The sequence below is a fragment of the Hyperolius riggenbachi genome, chromosome 8, assembly GCF_040937935.1.
Source record: "Hyperolius riggenbachi isolate aHypRig1 chromosome 8, aHypRig1.pri, whole genome shotgun sequence".
In the NCBI taxonomy this organism is placed as follows: domain Eukaryota; kingdom Metazoa; phylum Chordata; class Amphibia; order Anura; family Hyperoliidae; genus Hyperolius; species Hyperolius riggenbachi.
In genome coordinates this window covers 105,313,191-105,337,858 of record NC_090653.1, presented here as the reverse complement: position 1 = coordinate 105,337,858, position 24,668 = coordinate 105,313,191, and the positions used below count along the sequence as shown (strand labels likewise).

The window sequence follows — 24,668 nt, the reverse complement described above, 5'->3', positions numbered from 1 at the left end:
ACTCCGTAACAAAAATTGCATCCTGTTTTTTATCATCCTACAAGTTCCAAAATCTATTCTAATGTGCTCTGACTTACTGCAGCACGTTCTACTATCACCATCTCTGTAATAAATCAACTTATCTCTCTCTTGTCAGACTTGTCAGCCTGTGTCTGGAAGGCTGCCAAGTTCTTCAGTGTTGTGGTTCTGTGATGCATCTCCCCCCTCCAGGCCCCTCTCTGCACACTGCCTGTGTATTATTTAGATTACGGAAGCTTCTCTCTTCTCTCTTATCTTTTACAAGCTGGATAAATCCTCCTCTGAGCTGGCTGGGCTTTCACATACTGAGGAATTACATACAGGCAGAGCTGTCTGCACTCTGCAGGAAGAAACAGCCTGACACTTCAGTGGAAGATAGCTGCAGGGGGAAAGAAACATACAAATGATCTCTTGAGATTCAAAAGGAAGGCTGTATACAGCCTGCTTGTGTATGAATGTATTTTCTATATGTGGACATACTGTACATCAACCTACTTCCTGTTTTGGTGGCCATTTTGTTTGTTTATAAACAAACTTTTAAAAACTGTTTTTAACCACTTTTAATGCGGCGAGGAGCGGCGAAATTGTGACAGAGGGTAATAGGAGATGTCCCCTAACACACTGGTATGTTTACTTTTGTGCGATTTTAACAATACAGATTCTCTTTAAAGCAATAGAATTTAATTTATTGGATGAAAGAAATTGGGCTATAATAACAGGAGTCCTTGGGTCATTTATGGTGAAAACAAGTCTATGGTCAACTGTATATCCAGAAACGAAGTTACCTGAATGTTAACAATAATAAAGTCCTCTAATTACTTCACACAACTATGCAAATGAAGACTCCGTATACTATACGATCAGACAAATTAATAGAAATATATTATTCCTGATATTAGCAAGTAGGTACTGTTAGTTAGATGTAGTCAGACATTTTTTGAGAATAAACAATAATTGTTCAAAGGGGTAGTAAAATACTGAAAATTTTGTTTAGCTTTCCTGTCTAGACTGAATTCCCAGGGATCCATCCATCATACTGTGTAAAGCCCAATCTACACGATACGATTCTTTATACGATACGATTAAATCCGACATGTCCGATCGGTTTTCGATTCAATTCGATTTGCCATTGCAAAACAATGGCAAATCGGATTGAATTGAATCCTGATCGGACATGTCGGATTTAATCGGATCGTAAATAAAATCGTAATTGAATCATATAAAGAATCATATCGTGTAGATTGGGCTTTACACAGTATGATGGATGGATCCCTGGGAATTCAGTAGGGTGTTTTTATTCCCCCAACTCCCAGGTTGAACCGCTCCATTGAAACATCGGTTATAAACAGAATTTTCTAGACACATGTAAAATATAATAATAAATATATAAATATATCACAAACTGGTATCTTTATAAACTGTTCTTATATTATGTGATACCTACCTAATAAAGCTTGAAAAAAATTGATACTAAGATGGACGGGACCTTGGGAACTTAGTAGGGTGGTTTTAGTCCCCCAGCTCCCAGGTTGACCTACTCCACGCGGAAAGTTACTGAGTGGAAAAATGGAAAAATGAACACTACATGTAGATATATCATTATTATGACCTATATATGTTGTGTGATTTGTTTGAATCTATGTAAAATTATCTTGAATGTATATCTCTGTTTGTTTTAAAGATACTATGCTTTAGGCTAAGTTCACAGTGGGACGTTAAAGTCGCACGTTAAAACAGCATTTAACGCAGAATAACTCACTGCAATGAAAAATCAATGCCCCGTTCACAGTGCACACGTTACGTTAGTGACTAACGCTGCACGTTAAGTAAAAGTACTGCATGCAGTGCGTTATACACGTTATTAGCTGCGTTGGACTGTTTGCACATGCTCAGTAATGACTTGGATGCATACTTTTCATTGCCTGTATTTTTTACTGTATCTGCTGTATGCGACGGTAACGCTGCGTTGCCACTTTTTGGGCGCGTTGCGTTGTAAGCTTGCGGTGCGACTTTAACGTGGCATCAAAACGCAACGTCCCACTGTGAATCTAGCCTTATTTTTATGAAGCGGTTGTTAAATCCCCAATAAAAATGTATTGAAACTAGACCAGTTACACCAAACCATCAGTAGACTAAAACCATCAGTAGACTAAAACCATCAGTAGACTAGTCTAAAGTACATAGTGAAACTGGGGCCTATGTCTATAATACCAAAGGGGCTTGGGAGAGGAACTAGAAAAAAACAAAAACTGTTTAAGTTAAATTGATTGCAATGATGTTATGAAGGAAAATAATGGCTGAAGGCATTGGTGATCTGTACCTTCTCCATTTGGAACAGGGTCAGGACCAGTCTTCTCAAAATTGATCACAACTCCGCTCTGAACTTTTTGAACCAGAGATTCCAAACACTGGTTCAACATTCTCTGTGTCCTGACACAGTAAGAACGACCTAAACAAAGAAAAAAAAAAAAAAAAAAAGGGATGAGAAAACAAATTTCCTTTCAACCAGAGTAGTAGTTGTGGTGAGTTTTCTTTACTGGGGTGGAGGAGGGAAAGAAACCTAAGTAATTGAAGCCTCATTCACACGGACGTATTTTCAAAAGTACTGTAACAAGACTGGTGGCCTCAGACTTAACAGCACCAACACTAAAACACCTGAAAACGGCATACAATAATTTTGCATTTGCAAGCCAGCTGTCAGCTGGATATCAGTGGTTATGAAGTGCATAAATCAGTCACTTAGCTACTCCTCTAGTACCACAGCGCTGAAAACCTCCAGAAGCCCGTATGCACACACAGCAGTTGAGGGCTGTTACTGCAGCTATAACACTGCACGTTACAGTTATTACAACTGCCCCCATACACTTTATCCCTTTACCGATTGTGTGCAGAAGAGCCGGGTGGTTTTCACTGTAGTTACAGAAAGCAGTTTTGATGGCAGAGGCATGAGTAGCTAAATGCCTAGTTCAATAACTAACTAAGCTAACAGGACTAAGCAAAGCTGCATCTGATGTGTAATACATTTGCATTCATGCTAGAAAAATTACAATCACGTTTTGTGACTGCAGTAGGCCAAATGTGTGTCTGCAACCTCCCCTTTCCATGCACTGTGTAACTGCAAACCCACATGGGGGGGGTGGGGGTGGAGTGAGGAGGCTGCAGTCAAGTCACTAGAGATGGGAAGTTCGGATCTTTTCAATGATCCGGATGATTCGAATCGGATCATTGAAAAGATCCGGATCTTCGATCCGAATCTCGGATCATTTTACTACCGAAGCATTCGGGGTGAAATGACTAGCAGGACAGGTCTTTCCCTGCTGTGGACAGGAGAAGGGGAGGGGGGTGGACACACAGAGAAGGGGAGAAGATGGACAGAGGGCAGGGAGTGGACAGAGGAGGGACGAGCAGAGAGCAGAAATGTTTGCACACAATACCCACATGCTGCAATCATATGCTTTACATGTATTTCACCCATATGCTCATCTGTGTACTTTGACTGCAAATGTCGCACAGTGAAGGAAAGCATTCCCAGAAGATAAGTGCAGCTGTTTAGAGCGAGTGCAGGAGGAAGGATCATATTGCGCTGCCTGCAATCACAGTGCCTACAAAGTTACTGAGCTGTGCTGAGCTGAGCCAAAAGTTTCCAATGTGATCACTGTGCACAACTACGGAACAGCCAGCCAGCCTATAATGAGCAGCACATTGCAGTCAGTATGTGTGCTCTACACATATCTGGCAGTGGCACCCATGTCCCCTCTACCTGTCCCTGCAAGGCTGCCTCCCATCCAACAGAGCGATCCATCTCAGCTCTGCTTCCAGGACCCCGCTGCCCGCTGAGGGGCGTGTCGCTTCTGGCCCCGCCCCTTTTCCGATCCGAATCACTCATTTTGATGATTCGGATGATCGACTCATAAAATAGATTCGGATCAAAGATCCGAATCGTTCATGATCCGGACAACACTACAAGTCACAGAGGAACATGCCTGGGAATCAACTCAGTCAGGATTGCCTTTACTGTACTAACAAATGCATTATTAAAATGGGAATCTGAACTAGGGCTTTAACAGCCATACTAGTATATTGAACTTCCCTTCTGAAGTATCAGGATTCCTAGCACTTACATCACACACAGCATGGACTCTCAACATTAAACATATCCGTCTCACTGTTCAAGTGATTGGCTCACTCAGAAACTAAAAGGTCTACAAACAGCCAGGCAAGCTTCACCTTCTGGAGAGAAAAATCAATGATAGCCAAGATAATTTCTCAGTACAAGTTCTTTTAAGATTTCTAACAGTCACAAGCAGCTCTTACATTAAAAATGTACAGAGAAAATGTAAATAAATTAAAATCAGTGCCATAGCTGTGTTGACGATTACAATAATTATTTTAAATTTTCCACCTGTGTTAAGAATGCTACAGCCGCTTATAAGTGGCAGGCGTGTGCGCTCAAATGAATGAAGTGAGATCAAGGTACACACAAATGCTGTTTAACAGAACACTTCTTTCGGACCAAGGTGATTGAAATCTACGCCATGTTTTGGTGGGCTTCTGGCTGGCAGGGCGTAGATTTCAACCATCGTCCGCAGCGCGCAGTCGCCGTTTCCGTCGCTCAAACCAGACATTTCTCGCCGCAGCTCACAGGCTCTGCCCGTCTCTATGACGGCAGGGCCATGTGAGCCGGTCAGGAGCAGATTTCATTGGCTCCTGACCGCGTCTATCAATGTAAGCCGCTCCCATTGGCTTACATTGATAGACACGTCAGGAGCCAATGAAAGCGGCTCCTGACTGGCTCACATGACTCTGCCGTAATAGAGCTGGCAGAGTGGGTGTCAGGATGGTCCGGGGGGTTTGCACAGAGATTCGTCGGGATTCCGTCGTTCTTGTAACGGCGGTCTCTGGTCCTTAAGGGAGCAAGGCCCGCTGGTACTTAACCATTTCTGGTACAAATTGTGGATTACCAATATCTACACAACAGCAATCTATGGATAGTGTACTAGTTAAGGGCTCTGCCTCTGACACAGGAGACCAGGGTTCGAATTTTGTCTCTTCCTGTTCAGTAAGCATGCACCTATTCGGCAGGAGACCTTGGGCAAGACTCCCGCTTTAAATCCGCCAGGTGAAAAGCGCGATATAAATGTTGTGTCTGGTCTATTTAAAAAGGCTCGCCTCTGTCACCCTATATGTGCACTTGTAGTATATGATAGTCAGCCGAGTCAAGCTGCTAAGACCCTTTGGCGGTAATCTATTGTTCATATGAAAATAAAGCTAGCTCAGCAATTACTTTAGGGGTGAAGGGCAATAAAGCAGCCTGTGGGTATAATCATACTCTGCAATCTCAGTATAAAAGCACAGATGAGCTCACTCATTTTCAATGGCCTTGATATTACTTATAGTGTCCATTTACGGTACAATTTTGACATGAACAACTCAGACTGTGTGCGCAGCCTGAGAGTACTGATTGATGGGAAATTAAGCTTCAGGTATCAAATCTCAGCTGTTGTGAAACAGTCCTTCTTTCATCTAAGGAATATTGCAAGGATTAAACACCTAATTCCTTCAGAGGATCTTCCAACCCTAGTTCATGCCTTAGTCACATCAAGGTTAGACTACTGCAACGTCCTCTACACAGACCTGCATAAGAAAGACTTACGCCGCCTGCAATTAGTACAGAATGCCGCCGCAAGGCTGTTAACCAGCCAACCCCGCCATTGCCACATAACACCAACCCTGTGCTCACTCCACTGGCTACCGATAAAATGGAGAATTCTGTTTAAGATTGGCTTACTGACATTCAAATCCTTTCACAATCTGGGCCCTGGATACCCCCCACAATCTTAGATCAAAAGGACGTAACACCTTGGTCACCCCCAAAGTCCACCTCAAAACCTTTGGAGACAGAGCCTTTTGTCATGCTGCCCCTACACTTTGGAACTCCCTGCCACACCCAATCAGGACAGCTCCATCCCTGGAAGCATTTTAGTCTAAACTGAAAACCTACCTCTTCAGTCTGGCAATCATGAACATCTGACTATCTCCTCTGTAACACAACCCAGCCTGCAACCCTGTATTAATCTGAGACACAACTATGCGCTTTGAGTCCTATGGGAGAAAAGCGCTTTACAAATGTTATTTTATTGTGCGAATGAGCGACAAATTCAACCGTTCAATAAGAATGAATAAAATTTGTAGGCACTGTCTGGGCACATAAATGGTACAGATTTTTTTCATAACATATCACATACTAATCGATTATTACATCCACATCTGTGATAAATTAATTTAGGTAGATTTAGATAAGTGAACAATCATAACTACCAATACTCAAATTTATGTTCTTTCAAATTGGGATCGAATCCATCAATAATTCACACAAAATTGTACAGTTAATGGCCACCATAAGATTGATCCTGCAGTCTTGGACATGTATATATTGAAAATGGTAAGCATTTGTAAGGAAGGCTCCTTGAGGGAGAGGCTGTACCTATGCAAGAGTTATGCCTGGTACACACATCCAATTGTGATTGGCCAATCAATGGCATGGGTGGGAGTGTTACACAATCAACCACTGCACAGGTTTGTACTATGCTATTAATATTTGATCATAAATCTTCTGAAATCATGAAATATCTACTGGTGTAGGGTAGTAGAGTAGGTAAACTATTGATGTTGGGTAGATATCAATCATGTACCTGATCTAGCAAGAAAAATCTATAACACTATAGCCAGCTTAACTTCAACCCTCATCGGGATATGCCAACTGTAACCTTTAAAAGGGAACTTAAAGTGAGAAAGATAAAGAAGGTGCCAGATTTGTTTTTAAACAGGCTACATGCCTGGCTGTAATGTTAATCTTCTGCCTCTAATACATTCTGAATCACTGGCACAGAACAAACATGCACATCAGTGTTCTTACTTCAGTCACACTTTGCTGGTGGCACAAATATTGTCATGACAGCCTGATACTTTAAGAAATAAAGATGGCAGTCTCTATACTCTTTACTTCAGGTACTGGTAACATTCTCCCTAATATTACCCCTCCTGCTATTACCCATTCTTAGTCTTCCCTTAACCCTCCTGCTATCTTGTCAGCATTTTCTGTCCTACACTAAAACAGAATGTCATTGTGTGTGTATTCAGAATATCCTGCCAAAAAGTCATTTTCTGTAAGAAGGTACTACATCAGCTCCTAAGCCAGGAACATTTTGTTACAACATCCCAGGTGTCATATCTGGAAAGAAACACCATATCCTGGCCTCTCAGCTGTACAACCGTGCCTTTTCAGGAGCCACCAAGAAGACATTGTAAAACTACACCGACGTGCAGAAATAAAAGATAACAGACCTTTCTTTTAAGTCAAGTGTGAGGTAGTTCTCTGCAACAATTTACACCTCACTTATAGGTGCAGAGCTCTTACCTCCTGTGACTTCACACATCTGCGTAATGGCCGACTCATCTGTTGGTACACTCCCAAGCTGCTCAGGATCCACAGACGAAGCTCCTGGAAGGCGAAGTACAAGTGCAAATAGCCTCTGATCCCACCGGAATGGCTCTTTAGTGAGTTCGCTTCCCGGCAGTGGAGAATTTAGGGGAAGATGGAGCTTCAAGAGACAGAAGGCACAAGATAATTAATGGATAACCATGAAATACACACAAAAGCAAATATTTTTTTGCAGAAGAAGGCCTGCTCTGCTAATGTGAAATCCTATCAGCTGGATTACAGAGAAGAAGAAGAAAAAACAAAAACAAAAAAAAAAAAAACCACAGTTCAGCTCACAGTGGAATGTTAGCTTACTGTGCAGATCACTCACCTCTTCCTGTACACCTGAAGGAATCGTAAGCTTGCTGCCATCTGTAATAGTGATTAAAATGGAGGGTTCCAGAAAGAATGGGTTTCTTCCCTTCAAGATACAAAAAGATAACAGACTGAGACACCATTCAATGATTAGATGCTGTTACTCCAAGCATATCTTTTTGTTATAAGTGGTTGTCACAGATATACCTCAACAAAGAACACAGGCTGGTGTCTATCCAAATGAAACAGGAAAGAAAAGAAGTTGTAGATGGAGAACCCTAATCTGCTAAAGGCCCATATGCAAGCTCAACCAAACCGCCTGACGTCATCTCATTTTGGTCTGTTGGACAATAATCAGGCGTGTGTACGCCTGGCAAACGACTAGATGAGTGACTGATAACAGGTGGTTTGCCCGATCTATCCAACGGATCAACTCACATGACTGTTGTGTTGTACACACATGGCCAACTGCACGCTATCAACCCAACATCGTTTAAACATACGGTTTTGAATGCGGCAGTCTGTAGTTTCGCTAGTGCATGCAGTATGTAAAGGAGCTGCTCGTTTAGTTGGTTGGTGCGTGGAGAATAGAAGTTGTGTAAACTGTCATGGGGTCGGGCAAGTCGTTGTGTTGGTCTTGCACTTTGTTGGACCAGTGTTCATAGCTTAGGGGGAACCCAGACTTTGAACATTAAACTTAAAATGAAGCGCTGATGAAATGACTAAATATAGCCAGTCGAAGTATTATATACCACTCTGTTCTACCACTTGCTCCTAATGTTGCCTTCTTTGCCTAATGCCAGTTACAGACCATTCAATAACGGTATCGATTTTCCAATAACTATTGCACAAAATCGATCCTGATCAGAAACTCATTTAACATCATTCACATGATGACTAACTATAACCACAGAAAGGTACAGTAGATAGCTACCACCACATGGTTATGCAGTCCTTTAGTAAAGGTCACCATGTGTACCCCTTGCACTGGAATAATTTTTTTTTATTATTTATAAAGCGCTAACATCTTCTGTAGCTCTGTACATTGTGTAAAATCGTGAGGAGCAAAGATACATGAGACATTTGAACACTGTACAATCAGGAAATCCAACATCACACCAACAAATCGATAAATAGTCGATATATCACAAAAACAGCCTGAGCAGACCAACCCTAGTCACCCTTTTACAGAATATTATGGGATCCAGTGGCATGGCTGTCAATGTAGGGATGGTGTTTGCAGAGTCTGCGCATCACTGACAATATCCAGACTTATCCACATAAAACAGCTTGTCCAGGTGGATTTGCAACACTTCTTACTGGTCAGCTTCACAGTGTGCATCAATCCTAGACACATCACATCATTCTCAATTTGGGTGGGGGGAGATGCCACATTCAGTACCCCAAATACAGCACATATAAGTACAAAGTAAACAGTGCAGCCACCATAATGTAATGCAATATTTGTGATGTCAAAAGCATCCTACTATTCAAACGAAACTCCATCACCAACATTCAAGCTTCTACACCACAGCAGAGGGAAGGAGCAGCCCACACACAGCCACATGTACTCTATGTCCTTTCACAGCAGCAACAATCATGTACCCAACACTTCTCCCTGACAAACTTCTGCTGCTTCTGACCATGACAGGCCACTGCTAAGATGACGCAGCAAGTGTGTCCTTATACCATTGCCTTTGCACATAGGCCACATAGCCAAAAGTAATCCCTTCCAAATCCATAACTTCAGTGAGGTACTTCTTTGGTGATACAGATTCGATATGGATTGAAAATCTGCCTTTTTTCACAGGATTTTGTAGGACACAACTTTTGCAAATGCATCTGGTCTATGCACCTTATACCACCTCAAAATTACAGAAAAAAAATCTGCCGACACTACTAGTTTTGTACTGAACAAGGTCATACAAAAGCTATGCAGGAATTATTTAAGTGCCACAGCACTCTTACCAAGCTCAATAAACATAGAAGTGGTCTGAACCCATTAATAGTTGGTCAGACTTCATAAAACCATAAAGAAAGCCTTTGAAATACATGCATATAATACTGTATTTGATTTATTTTCGTCTAATGTTTTCACCTTTACCCTCCTACATTCCATGCTACCCAACCTGTTCAACATTCTGTAGATTCCCCTCTCTTCCCCTATCACCCACATATGCCTTGCCCACCCATCTTCCAATCCCCAGTGTCTGCCTGTCCTACCCTCATCTACAACCCAGCCAGCATTATGCCCAGACAGACACATATTTTCTCCTTCCAATTAAATCTTTAAAACTTCTGTGTAACAACATGAGACTTTTTCAATACAAAATTATAGTTGCACAAAAAAAAAAAAAAAATATCAAAAAGTTATGATGTTCTACATCTTGGTTAGTCTATTCAAAATAAGTCAAAAAGTAGTTTTTCTGAGGCCTCATCTTTACAGATGAAGGGCTCTTTCACACTACATGTGATCCTGATTTTTGATGCAATTAAAAAAAGGCCTGCATGCTGCATTTTTTTCTGCATTTTTCTCTGTGTTGCTAGCATGCAGTGAAAATTGCAAATTGGAATTGCAATTTGCAATCTAAAAGAGGCTTCAAGCAGCATTCTAGATAATCTTTCTGCATTATATGAAAGGCTTATACAGTGGGATGCGAAAGTTTGGGCAACCTTGTTAATTGTCATGATTTTCCAGTATAAATAGTCGGTTATGATAAAAAAATGTCAGTTAAATATATCATACAGGAGACACACCCAGTGATATTTGAGAAGTAAAAGGAAGTTTATTGGATTTACAGAAAGTGCGCAATAATTGTTTAAATAAAATTAGGCAGGTGCATACATTTGGGCACTGTTGTCATTTTATTGATTCCAAAACCTTTAGAACTAATTACTGGAAATCAAATTGGCTTGGTAAGCTCAGTGACCCCTGACCTGCATACACAGGTGAATCCAATTATGAGAAGAGTATTTAAGGGGGTCAATTGTAAGTTTCACTCCTCTTTTAGTTTTCTCTGAAGAGTAGCAACATTGGGGTCTCAGCTCTCAAAGGACCTGAAGACAAAGATTGTTCACCATCGTGGTTTAGGGGAAGAATACGGAAAACTGTCTCAGAGATTTCAGCTGTCCGTTTCCAAAGTTAGGAACATATTGATGAAATGAAAGACCACAGACTCAGTTCAAGTTAAGGCTTGAAGTAGCAGACCAAGAAAAATCTTGGATTAACAAAAGCGACGAATGGTGAGAACAGTCAGAGTCAACCTACAGACCAGCCCCAAAGACCTACATCATCATCTTGCTGCAGATGTTCAACCATTCAGTGCACTTTACACAAGGAGATGCTGTATGCGAGATTGATGCAGAGGAAGCCTTTTCTCCGCCCACAGCACAAACACATTTGGACAAGCCAGCTTCACATTTGGACAAGCCAGCTTCATTTTGTAATAAAGGTGCTATGGATTGATGAAACTATAATTGAGTTATTTGGGCATAACAAGGGGTGTTATGCATGGAGGAAAAAGGACACAGCATTCGAAGAAAAACACCTGCTACCTACAGTAAAATATGGTGGTGGTTCCATCATGATGTGGGGATGTGTGGCCAGTGCAGAGACTGGGAATATTGTCAAAGTTGAGGGACGCATGGATTCCACTCAGTATCAGCAGATTCTGGAGACCAATGTCCAGGAATCCAGGAGTAACAAGCTGAAACTGCGCCAGGACTGGATCTTTCAATAAGACAACGACCCTAAACATTGCTCAAAATACCCTAAGGCAGTGGTCCTCAAACTACGGCCCGCGGGCCGAATGTGGCCCCCTGGGGCATTTTTACCCCCCCCCCCCCCCCCACACACACACACAAAATGTATTACTTATAGATGCGGTCAGCTACATCATTAAATATTGTTGGAACGCATATAGAATAGCAGTACTGGCACCACCAATCCAAATGGAAGCCAGAAAGCAGTAATTTGCTGGTTTCCAATCAAATTCAACATCAGGTGACACTGCTGTCCAATTGGGACTGCAGGTTGTTACCTGGGTATGCTTCATTGTTTGGCCTGCAAAGACTACTTCATCGTACAGTCTGGCCACCCAGCAGTCTGAAGTATGTTGACCCGGCCCTCAACCAAAAATGTTTGGGGACCCCTGCCTTAAAGAGACACTGAAGCGAGACTAAATCTCGCTTCAGGTCTTGCATATAGCAGGGGCACGTGTGCCCCTGCTAAAACGCCGCTATCCCGCGGCTTAACGGGGGTTCCTTCACCCCCAACCCACCCCCCGCAAACCTTGGTCGCAGACTTGGTCGCTTTTTCCCTCTTCCTGGAGGCAGGGCTAACGGCTGCAGCCCTGCCTCCCAGCGCGTCTATCAGACGCGCATCGCCGCCTCTCCCCCGCCCCTCTCAGTGAAGGAAGACTGAGAGGGGCGGGGGAGAGGCGGAGATACGCGTCTGACAGACGCGCATGGGGCAGGGCTGCGGCGGTTAGCCCTGCCCCAACCAGGAAGCGCTCCCCCGCTGCACGGAGGGGGTTTGGGGGGACAGGGACCCCCGTTAAGCCGCGCTATAGCGGCATTTTAGCAGGGGCACGCATGCCCCTGCTAGCTATGAGGTCTAAAGCGAGATCTATTCTCGCTTCAGACTCTCTTTAAGGCATTCATGCAGAGGAACAGGTATAATGTTCTGGAATGGCCCTCTCAGTTCTCAGACCTGAATATTAATTGAAAATCTGTGGTGTGAGTTAAAGAGAGCTGTCCATGCTCGGAAGCCATCAAACCTGAATGAACTAGAGAGGTTTTGTAAAGAGGAATGGTCCAAAATACCTTCAACCAGAATCTAGTCTCTTATTGGAACCTACAGGAAGCGTTTAGAGCCTGTAATTTCTGCAAAAAGAGGATCTACTAAATTTTGATTTCTCTTCTTTTTTGTGGTGCCTAAATTTGTGCACCAGCCTAATTTTGTTTAAACAAAAACTATTACTGCGCACTTTCTGTAAATCCAATAAACTTAATTTCATTTCTCAAATATCACTGTGTGTGTGTCTCCTATATGATATATTTAACTGACATTTTTTTTTATCAGAACAACCAACGATTTATACAGGAAAATCATGACGATTAACAAGGTTGCCCAAACTTTTGCATCTCACTGTAGCAGCAGCAGAGAAACAACTGCAGCTTTCGTTCTGAAAAAAAAAAAAAAAAAAAAAAAAAAAAAATGATCCTTCGCCTGCATTTAATTTGTCTTGTTGCTGATTGATATACCATGGCTACCTGATGGAATGACCGGAGACTATTACGTATGGGGAAAAAAAAATGTAAAAAAAATTATCCCTGGTGTTCATCATTTGCGGTCTTAGCAAGACAAATGTGCAAATATGAAATGTATTCACCAGGTTATGATTTCTTAATTATCCATTACTTAAGTTAAACCTGGAGTTAAGATTGTAAGATGGTGCAAACACTTTACTGTATACATATGCAAGGAAATATACATCAACTGGCCACTGCCAACATCTGGAGCATCAATCTGCTGCTCTAGGAACCTGTACTAAATTTGGCACCAGTCTACTTTAGCAGACCCAGCAGGAAACCTGATAGGGAACAGTTCACCAATCCCAGTACCCTCTATAACGCAAAGCATGGTGATTGGCCAAATAGTGTGAGCGTAGTTTACTACAACCTATTGGAATCCTAGCAGTTCAAAAGGGTGCTGTCCACCCAATCACGTTAGCACAATTTCCCTATGAGGTTTCCTACTGGATCCCCTAATGTAGACCATACATTTTCCTGTTCCATCTGCTGGGAATGCAGAAATATTCAGAAGACACACATGAGGCAGATTTTTGAAGTTCAAAAACAGTGGAGACCAGAAGTGATCCAGCAAACCTGGAACTGGAAGTCTGAAAAATGATCTGTTAGGTGGAAAACATTTACAGGCTCCACCTGGGTCATATTAACAGAGTAGGGATTGCTGAAAATATTTACTACATGAGTGATTATGTGGCATCAGTCATGTGCATGTATCCACAATACAGACTTTATTTTAATAAACACTGGGTGTCCTGCATTTATAAAAGTCACGTTTTTTATGTTGCATGTGTATATGAATGTAATAGTAGAAGCTGTAATTTAATAACCTCTCGGCAATCCTTGGTAGATGTGGTATGATCAAGGTGAGAGCTGCAACATTTGCCATCTAAAAAATACTTTAAAAATGTAGCCCAAGTTTGCTGGGTCACCTATGCTCTGTGATATTCTCCATGTTTAAAGTGTGTGATATGGAGTATCCAGTGTATGTACAGTGAGCCTTAGGAGAGGGGAGGAGTGGTGCTTACAGGTCACTTGACATGACATATGATGAGATAAACGTGTATGTACAGTTCTAGTCAAACTTTAGATCTAGGCTCTGTTTTTTTCTGTTTTCTCACTGTAAGGGTAGAGAATCCATGGCTTTATTTTGCTTTCAGTGGAACTGTAGCGTCTCTCACTACTAACTCCAACTGTTGGAGTGATAAAGTCTTGTGATCAGAAGAATGTTGCTATACTGGGACAGCAAACGGGTTACTAACATTACAAAATCCAAGTTTCCAGACTGGTCTATGATAATCTTCATGGAGCTTACATCTACTGGACTGCGAGGTCTCAAAAGCAGCGAACCTTGATTTAAAGTGGAACTGAAATATGATAAAAAAAAAAAAAAAAGACTCACTTACCTCTGGCTTTTGCCAGCCCCCTTACACCCTCCCTGTACTCGTGCAGTCTCTGATTGATCCTCCAGTCCCCGGCAGCGGCTCCATTTCTTGACCGCCGCTTTACAAATCGACAGACACTGCTCGCCGATCGCCGGGAGCATTCTGCGCAGGTGCAGTACGAGAAAACCTTGCACTGCGCCAGAGCAGTAGGTGTCCGGCGAAAGGAACGTGAACAAGGACATGCGCGGTCAGGGCCGTGCAGACGCAGTGGGCAGCGACGTGTAGTCAAGAAATGGAGCAACAGCGGGGAACTGGAGAATCGTTCAGAGATGGCGTGGGCACAGGGAGGCTGCAGGGGCTGGCAGAAGCCCCAGGTAAGTTTAAGTCTTTTTTTTTTCTTAATTTTATTTCAGTTCCGCTTCAATACTTTTGCGTTCCCTGCTGATACAAATCTTTAAGATGGACTTTAACAGCACTCCACATGAAGATGAAGTGAGCTACGTCTCCCTGCTGATCAAAGATTGCAGAGACATAGGTAACAGATACTACATTTGGGAGTAGTCTGGAGCTAGCTAGTACATAGTCATACCTAGATCAGGAGTGAGGAGTGGGGAAGAAACAGGAGTACATGGATGGAAATGTACAGAGCCAAATCTTCCAGAGACCAACTGAAGCATCCGTAATAGCTTCAAGGGGAACAAGGACATAGCCAAGATAGGTATCTTGTCTAACTCTGGGTATAAGACATAGTTAAAGTCATGTAACCATATAGAAGAAAGATTTGGATAAGATGCTGTGAAGTTTAGTGCCTTCTTAATGACCTCATAGCAAAAGGGGAGGAATATAAAACCCCAGAAGCAGTATCGGCGTATTGTCTAGCAGGCAGTGAACAAATAGGTATCTGCCTTCTATATCAATGTCACTGTTTTCAATGCGCCTTTAAAGTGTTTTAAACTACTTATAACAATTTACACAATACTGGAACATCTAACAAAAACATAATGAAATGTAATGAAAGAACAGTAATGTATAATTTGTACATAAGGTCAACTTTGCATCTTTGAAATGTAACTGAAGTAGTTTGTAAGTAGAGGTGGGTGGTCGTGTGCGTGCGCGCGTTTGTAAGTAGTGTGTGTGTGTGTGTGTGTGTCTTTAAGGAAATGCCAATAAATACCCAGTAGAAGCATTGAAATGTAAAGCAAGTTATTCATTCTACACTTTTATTTACCTGTCCATAGTTATCAATTCCAGACACCAATCGATTCAAATTGAGTAAGTCAAAGGAAGATCTCAATGCCTGGCCCAGAGTTGTGAGTCCTGAAGCTTGTAAGTTCTTCAGTTCATTCATAAATGTTGCATGGTTCTCCTTCCAGCCAGCCTGTGAAAGAGTAAAAGGAGTCGATAAAGAGCTATGCTTGTGACACGGGAGGCAGCATTCGATTGCTGTATTTCATACATTTTCTGATGTAATAAACCAGTCAGAGGAGTTCTTATATGTTGAATACAACTTTATTTTTTCTATTATTATTATTTAGTATTTATATAGCGCCGACATCTTCCGCAGCACTGTACAGAGTATATATAGTCTTGTCACTAACTGTCCCCTGAAGAAATTCACAATCTAGTCCCTACCATAGTCATATGCCTATATTGTGTAGTGTATGTATTGTAGTCTAGGGCCAATTTTAGGTGGAAACCAATTAACTTATCTGTATGTTTTTGGGGTGTGGGAGGAAACAGGAGTGCCTGGAGGAAACCCACACAGACACAGGGAGAACATACAAACTCCTTGCAGATGGTGGCCCGGCTGGGATTCGTACCAGGGACCCAGCGCTGCAAGGCAAGAGTGCTAACCACTACGCCACCGTGCTGCTATCAACATAAATATGTCATACATATCACAACAAGGGAAATATAACCAGTTCAATGTCTATTATTCTGTCTCTAGCATTCAAAATACTTCACAAAAATGTAGAGAGTTTAATGAAACTAATACATGACTGAACACTGTAAAAACAGCCTAGTATAAAATATAATTACCAAAATATGGCACAGGTCACACCTAAATGTCCATCTAATATGGATTTTTTTGGGCTATATGGCCTTGGAATATGCATCTTATGGTTGTGCCTTGGTTATTGGAGACCACCGTGAGCATAAGGCTAGTAAAGTAAGAAAATATAGCAGCAAGGAAAAGTATGGAGATACAGAAGTAGAGATAGAGATTTCATAGAAAAGGCACTTGGGCAGCAAGTCCAACAGTAGTTGGTCTCGTTAGAGGAGAAAAGTGTTCACACCGGCTTGCTATGATGTAAAGTCCATAATGATCTTTTAGAAAATAAGTACGAATTAGCGGCGATAAAGTTTTTATTTTTTATTAACTGAGGCATAAGATCACAAATAGTTCAAGCATTTATATAGTTCAAGGCAGCGTACTACAAAATGGAACATCCAGCAACACAAGTAAAAAATTATACATAATAATCCAAACATTTATATAGCGCTTTTCTCCTGTCGGACTCAAAGCGCTCAAGAGCTGCTGCCACTGGGACTCGCTCAGGAGGCCACCCTGCGGTGTTAGGGAGTCTTGCCTTGAACTCCTTACTAAATAGGTACTGACCCTAGCCAGGATTCGAACCCTGGACTCCCATGTCAAAGGCAGAGCCCTTAACCAGTACTCTATTCAGCCACTGCTCGCAAGACAAGGTATATAGTCAAACTACCAGAGGACAAATACGGGGGGGGGGGGGTCCAGAGATATGTATAGCTGGCAGCCAAATTTCATAGTATAGCCGAAACTTATAATTGCGCCTTTGGAGGCACCCTGACATTATCATCATTTTCAAGGGGGTTGGTTAAGGTTAGGTGTGTGTGTTTGTGATTGAGGCCTCTTTTCACAATAGGACATTTCGTTTTGATGCGACATTAAAGTCGCAACGCAAATTACAACGCAACACAACTTAATGCCCTTTTATCGTCACATACAGTAGAGCATACAGGCAATGCAAAGTATGCTTCCAAGTCATTCCTGAGCATGCGCAAACAGTCCAAATGCAGCTAATAACGTGTATAACGGCACAGCATGCAGCACTTTCTACTAACGCTACACGTTACACACAAACGCAACGTGTGCACTGTGAATGTCGCCCAGACTAAGGGCTGGTTCAGACGGACGTTTGCAGAGCGTTTACAGCCAGCGTTCAGGGCTTGGTGTTAAACGCTCCCATTCAAGTGAATGGGAGCGTTTGTACCAAGCTTTCAAGCGCGTTTACACAAACGCGGCGTTTCGGTCCCGATTTTCCCTGGCGTTCAAGGAGCCCCTGGAAGCTACATGTAGCTTCCAGGGGAGGTTAACCGCGACGGCTAATGTCCCCCTAGGGGAAGAAAAACCGCGACCGCATCCAAACGCACACAAACGCTGCTGAACGCGACGCCAGCAAACGCAACGCCTCCAAACGTCCGTCTGAACCAGCCCTTAGTATTGCGGTGCGTTAGTCTGCATTGAAAGTTTTTTTTTTAACGTTGCACTGTGAAAGACGCCTAAGGGTTAGGTAAGCGACTGTTCTGTGTGAGAAGTGTTAAAGGACAACTGTAGGGAGAGGTATAAGGAGGCTGCCATATTTATTACTCCTTAAGCAATACCAGTTTCCTGGCAGCCCTGCTAATGTCTTTGGATGCAACAGCGTCTGAATAACACCAGAAACAAGCATGCAGCTAATCTTGTCAGTTCCGACAATAATGTCAGAAACACCTGATATGCTGCATGCTTGTTCAGGGTCTATGGCTAAAAGTATTAGAGACAGAGGATCAGCAGAACAGCCAGGCAACTGGCATTGCTCAAAAGGAAAAAAAACATGGCAGCCTCCCTACAGTTGTCCTTTAAGTTGTAGTAAAATATCCGTATCATTTATGGATTTTACTACAGCAATTTACACTTAAAACGTAGAATACTGGTAAATTTACTGGCCGAAATTGGGCGGCCAAAAATTCCTTGTTTCCCTTTTTCTTGCCTCCTCTAATACTCTAATACTTTTAGCCATGGACCCTGAACAAGCATGCAGATGAGATGCCACGTTTGTGATTCAGACACTACTGCAGCCAAAGAGATCAGCGGGACTGTCAGGCAACAGGTATTGTTTACAAGGAACTAAACATCAGCCTCCATATCCCTGCCACTTCAGGTGTGCTTGAAGTAGATAAAATGAACTTCTAAAATGTAATGTGACTGAAGCAGTCCTTAGCACTAGTCTATAGCCCCAATGCACTGCATGTCAGGAAAGCTCCAATTTAACAGCTGCCTCGGCCAACTGACTGCTAGCATGTGTATTTAGCTTTAGTGATGCCTCCAGCTTTATTTGAGTCACCTGTGTTTGCATTTGTCTTTGTACTGAGAAACCCTGCAATGTGCTGCCAGCACAGGTCCAACCATATGCCATTTCCACATACAGCACTCAAAGGGGTTGATGTACGAAACTGTGGTAATATTGCTGTGAGCAGGCAGTATTATCGTCACTATCAGTGGCAGCAATCTCTATAGAGTGTGAAATTTTAGCTTTTGATACGGTCTTGAACTTTGTAATTTCATAAAAATAAAATTGTAAAATACCAGAGTAGCCAAATGCCCCGATATGCATTTCTCAACATATGGTACCTTGGTATGAAGCTAATGCCAACACATTTTGTGATTACAGACAATGAGAACAACTCCCATATCTTGCTATCCCCTCAGTGGGGCTCTCAGCCTCATGTTCCTGTCCTTCTGGTCCACGGATTTTAGGCAGAGGGGAAGTTAATTTACCTACTAATGTGTATTCCAGGGATATGGGAATGACATGGAGCACCTACAGAAAACCTAGGAAAGAACCAGGAAAATAACAAACTTCATGCTGTTAGTGTCCTGGGTGTGAATTGAACCTAGGACTGTAGTGGTACAAAGAGAGTGTGCTAACAACTCACTATGGCCTCAATTCACTAAGATCATGCTAGAGATAATAAAGCAAGAGAAAAAAAACTTACCTCCACACGTGAGAGAGTTATCTTACCTCTTCATTCCTTAAAGAGACTCTGTAACAAATTGTTTATCTTTATTTCTTCTATGCTATAAGTTCCTATGCCTTTTCTAATGTGGTCTGGCTTACTGCAGCTTTTCCTAATTGCACAGTAGCTGTGTTATCTCTGTTATATGATCTAATCTTCTCTCTATAGTCGGCACAGTCAGGCTGAGGCAGTCAGACTGGAATGTGCAGGGCTGCTTGTGATTAGCTAGAAGCTGTACACACCCCCTGCAGGCTCTGTGTGACTAACACACTCTGCTTAGCTGAGCCTATTAGAAGCTGGTTAGTTTGTTTGTAAACACTGCCTAAAACTGGCAATTACAAGCCAGGTTTGCAGCAGAGAATGGCAGAAACAGCACAGAGGGGACCAGGAGCACATAATGAATAGAATGGTATGCTTTTTATTGTAAGAATTTCAGAGTACAGATTCTCTTTAAGTTACCTCTCCTGTAGTTAATTTACCTCCTCTGTAGTTATTTTCACACGCAGTTAATTAACAGCCTGTCTAACTCTGGAGTTATTTTAAGGATTGGAGAGTTAATTTAAAGACAGAAGAGTTAACTTTAGGCTTGCCTGAGGTAAAATGTTTCCTGAATACCACATGCCTTATCACCATGGTAACAACTCTAGAAGAGTTATTAAAGACAGGAGATAAGCTTAGTGAATTGAGGCCATAGTCACCATGCTGCAAATGTAGTGTTGCAAGGCAGGAAACGTAGGAAAACATAACAACAATAAATGTTTTTTTTCTCCAAGCATTGTTCACAAGCTTGCATGCTGAGCCAGCATTATGACATATGTAGTTACCTGTACTGCCAAAACACTGGAATTAGTGACTATTTCACATAGGAAAACCAGTGCTTGAATTCTCTCTCAATAGTATATTGCAGCAAATGTGTGAAATGATGCCTTGGAATTTCCTTGTAGAATTGCCCTGTGTACAGAAAGGTCAGTATCACGGGACACTTCACCTTTTAATGTATGGACATAATTATAGCAGACCTGAACTAAGAACTTCTTCTCTGCTCTAAAAAAAAATAAGCAACAGCATAATAACTGTTCAAGAAAAACATTTCTTTGTTACAGCCTACAGAACTCCTGCAATAAATCTGCAGTGTTAACCTTTTGCTTACATGAAAGCAGGAAGTAAACAGCCTGTGTTTACATATTAGCTGTGAGGCAAATTTCCGTGCTGACACAGCTGATAAATCATCTGACTGCTTGAAGATGAGGGGGGATTCTAAAGGCTCTTCCCTCTAAATACACACACTGTGTATTTCTCTCTCTTTTCCTTGTGTCCAGTGGAAGAGTTTAGGTTAATTTTAAATAGATTTACAGGGGCTGTAGTTTTACCAATTCTGATAAAACACTTCTGTTATTACATCTTTTCAAAATAACATCTTTTTTCCATTTTTAACATGCCTCATTGATGCCACAAGTGATCTGATGAGCAAGATATTAGTTCAGCCCACAAAACGAGAGCTGTCAAGAGATGTCATTATGAAGTGCCAGCAACATCTCAGTCACGTATCTGCTCGCTCATCTCTGCGCACTTAGGTCATGTTCATGCAATGGCAGCTATGTCATGAGGTGAGGTGTTTATACAAAGAATTCCTACATGGCAGGAGTGGTTTGCAGCAGACTTAAAGACATGCACACACATAAATGGGCACAAACAATTCTATTAAAATGTCATTGTATATTTATCTGTTGCGCTGTATTTCAGTGGCATGCTGGCATAGTGGCTAGTACCCATGCTAGGGTCCCAAGTTAAAATCTGGATCAGGACACTATCTGCATGGAGTTTGCATTTAAAGAGACACTGAAGCGAAAAAAAAAACTATGATATTCTGATTTGCTTGTGTAGTACAGCTAAGAAATAAAACATTAAGATCAGATACATCAGTCTAATTGTTTCCAGTACAGGAAGAGTTGAGAAACTCCAGTTATCTCTATGCAAACAAGCCATTAAGCTCTCCGACTAAGTAATGCTGGGAATACACATTTCGTTTTTGCCTTCGTTTAAACCTTCGTTTCGATTGTGCCTTTTGTCCTTTTCGATCCCGAAATAAAAATCGACCGTACGGTTAATATCACCACCCACGGTTTCGTTTTTTTTTTCGATTCTGATGGTTTCGTTTTTCCAATGATCGAAGGCTGCAAAGAAACGAAACGTAGTACAGGGACGGACGGCATAAACGAATATATAATCGATCTAAACAGCCATCAAGCCTACCAATGGCTCGATTAGATGGATAAAGAGAGATAATATCAAACATGTTCGATCACTAGTCGTTCGTTTTTGGGGTCTATTAATCGAAACTATAATGAGATTATGACTATTTTCACATACGTTTTCAACACTCGATTCGTTTACCGAACGAATCGAAGGCTAAAACGAAGGCAAAAACGAAACGTGTATTCCCAGCATTAGTCGTGGAGAGGGCTGTTATCTGACTTTAATTATCTCAACTGTAAGTGAACTGTTTACTTTTTCTCTGCTAGAGGAGAGGTCATTACTTCACAGACTGCTCTGAAAGACTCATTTTGAATGCTGAGTGTTGTGTAATCTGCACATATTATAGAATAATGCAATGTTAGAAAAAACACTATATACCTGAAAATAAAAGTATGAGAATATTTTCTTTGCTGCTAATCTTCTAGAAATTATTCATAGTACACAACCAATTCATTATATCATATTTTTTTTTCGCTTCAGTGTCTCTTTAAGCCCCATGTCTACATGGGTTTCCTCTGGGTACTTCGGTTTCCTCCACATCTAAAAGCATAGCAATCCGAATATTAGCCTAGAGGTGGCCACACACGATATAATAAACATTCAATTTTACAAAAATTTGATAAAAATGGATTGGCTGAACAGAACATTTTTCAGTCACTGTATTTTGTTGCCTATACCTTATGTTATTACCTTCTGCTTTTCTGAGACAATTTCATTGGTCAATTTTCTTAAACTACTTATGTGTGGATACAGTATTTTTGTATTATCTTGTTATTCAATAAAAGATGTTTGAAGGTAATATACACTGTCAAAAGCAGGGCTGTGGAGCCGGTACAAAAAAAAAAAAAATCATCCGACTCCAACTCCTCAGTTTATGAAACCACCGACTCCACTACGATTCTGTATAGCATTCAAAAAAAGGTTACAACCTGCACTACTTTTATACCCAACTCCTGCGTTTCCTCGTTCCTATCACTGGCTACTGAAAAAAAAAATGCAATGAAAATGCATATATTGTGTAACAAAACGCATGCAGGAAATCCGGCTCCTGTTCCCGCAGACACAAGTGTAAGCTCTCCCTCAAGGTGTGTTTTTTCCCCTCCAGCCTCTTGATCCACTGAAAGGCCTAGTGCACACCAGAGCGGTTCTGCTGCGGTTTGCGATCCGCTTGCGGGTGCGGATCTGCTAGGGTAATGTATTTCAATGGGCTGGTGCACACCAGAGCGGGAGGCGTTTTGCAGAAACGCATACTCCCGGGCTGCTGCAGATTTTGGATTGCGGATGCGTTTCTGCCTCAATGTTAAGTATAGGAAAAACGCAAACCGCTCTGAAAAACTGCACTTCAGAGCGGTTTGCCAGGCGTTTTTTGTTACAGTAGCTGTTCAGTAACAGCTTTACTGTAACAATACATGAAATCTACTACACCAAAATCGCTTCACAAAACCGCAAAATGCTAGCTGAAACTCTACAAAAAAAGAAGAAAAAGCGTTTCAAATCTGCTAGCATTTTGCGGATCTGCTAGCGGTTTTTGGTGTGCACCAGGCCAAAGGGTGCATCGTAATGAGAGTAATTAGACCAGCACCACCTAAATAAAATGCACATTTTCTTAAAAAGAAAAAAAAAAAAATTGGCTTAAAACATTCTAAAACCCCACGCAGTTTGCAAAACATACCAATTGAATCCCGCTGAGGTGGCATTAGATTGGTGCATTTTTAAACTGCATACATTTTCTTAATCCTGCATCAAATCAGGATTGGGATTGACCATCCCTATTCATATCATAGCTTTGTCTTCCATGTTTGTAAGGCCTAGGTCACATTATAAATAGTTGAAGGAAGAGAAAGAGAGATCAGCAATGCAAATAGCGTTTATTCCTTAGTGAGGCACTGAGGGCCCGTTTCCACTAGAGCGAATCTGCATGTGTTTCCTGCATGCAGATTCGCATAGACAATACAAGTGGATGGGACTGTTTCCACTTGGCAGGATTTCTGAGCGTTGAGCCATCAGAATTCGCATACCACATACCGCTACGCAATGTATTTAATAGGAAATTCGCATGCGGTTTTAGTGTGCGAATTTTCATGCGAATTTGCATACGATTTCGCATAGAAACAATGGAAAAGCACACAGGCACTGCCATGGTTAAATTCGGATACATAGTCATCCATGCAAAATCATATGAAAATTTGCATACAACCGCATGCGAAATTCGCATCCGCGTGCAAATTTTTGCCGCGGAGATTCCCACCGCACAAGTGGAAACGGGCCCTGACAGAATCACGTCATGGTGAATAAGCAGTTAGGTAAATGAACATACCAGTGCAAGTAGGTAGTGTGAGGCCGGTGGCTGCTGGGCAATGAACGCCTTAGGCAATTTAGTAAAGCGCTTCTGTAAGGTGATTAAATTTTCTTCTCCTTCTGTCAATCATGAAGTGGACTCTTTAAACTGGAACTGAATCTCTTTATGGTTTTAAAAAGCGCTCACAAAATTGCTTTCCAAGCATTTAGTGATTTTCCTATACCTTGCATTGAAGCGCAAACGCTCAGGAAATGGTACAGGAGCGGCGTTTGCGATTGGAAAGAAAGCTCATCGCTCATGTGAGAACACTCACATGTAAAATCATTGCTAAAGCGCTTTTTAAAAATCGCCAGCACTTTTATAAAGCTCAAAGTGCTCACAGCGTAAATAAGCCTTAACCTCCTTGGCGGTAACCCAGTGTGTGACACAGGGTAAGCCGCCGGAGGGTGCCGCTCAGGCCCTGCTGGGCCGATTTACATAATTTTTTTTTTTTGCTGGACGCAGCTAGCACTTTGCTAGCTGCGCCAGCACACTGATCGCCGCCGCCCCGCGCCCGATCGCCGCTATC

The 24,668-nt window shown here is 41.9% G+C and overlaps 1 protein-coding gene across 6 annotated transcripts in view; it reads right to left on the bottom strand.

Annotated features, from left to right (window-relative positions):
* Nucleotides 1-24,668, bottom strand: part of LOC137529059 (integrator complex subunit 6-like) — a 163,471-nt gene that overhangs the window by 60,738 nt on the left and 78,065 nt on the right. For all 6 annotated transcript variants that reach the window (XM_068250963.1, XM_068250964.1, XM_068250960.1 and 3 more), the window contains 4 exons: nt 15,737-15,886; nt 7,830-7,919; nt 7,436-7,619; nt 2,339-2,467 (listed from right to left, as the gene is read on the bottom strand). In XM_068250963.1, the coding sequence (XP_068107064.1) occupies nt 2,339-2,467; nt 7,436-7,619; nt 7,830-7,919; nt 15,737-15,886 (553 nt within the window). The remainder of the gene's footprint in view (nt 1-2,338; nt 2,468-7,435; nt 7,620-7,829; nt 7,920-15,736; nt 15,887-24,668) is intronic.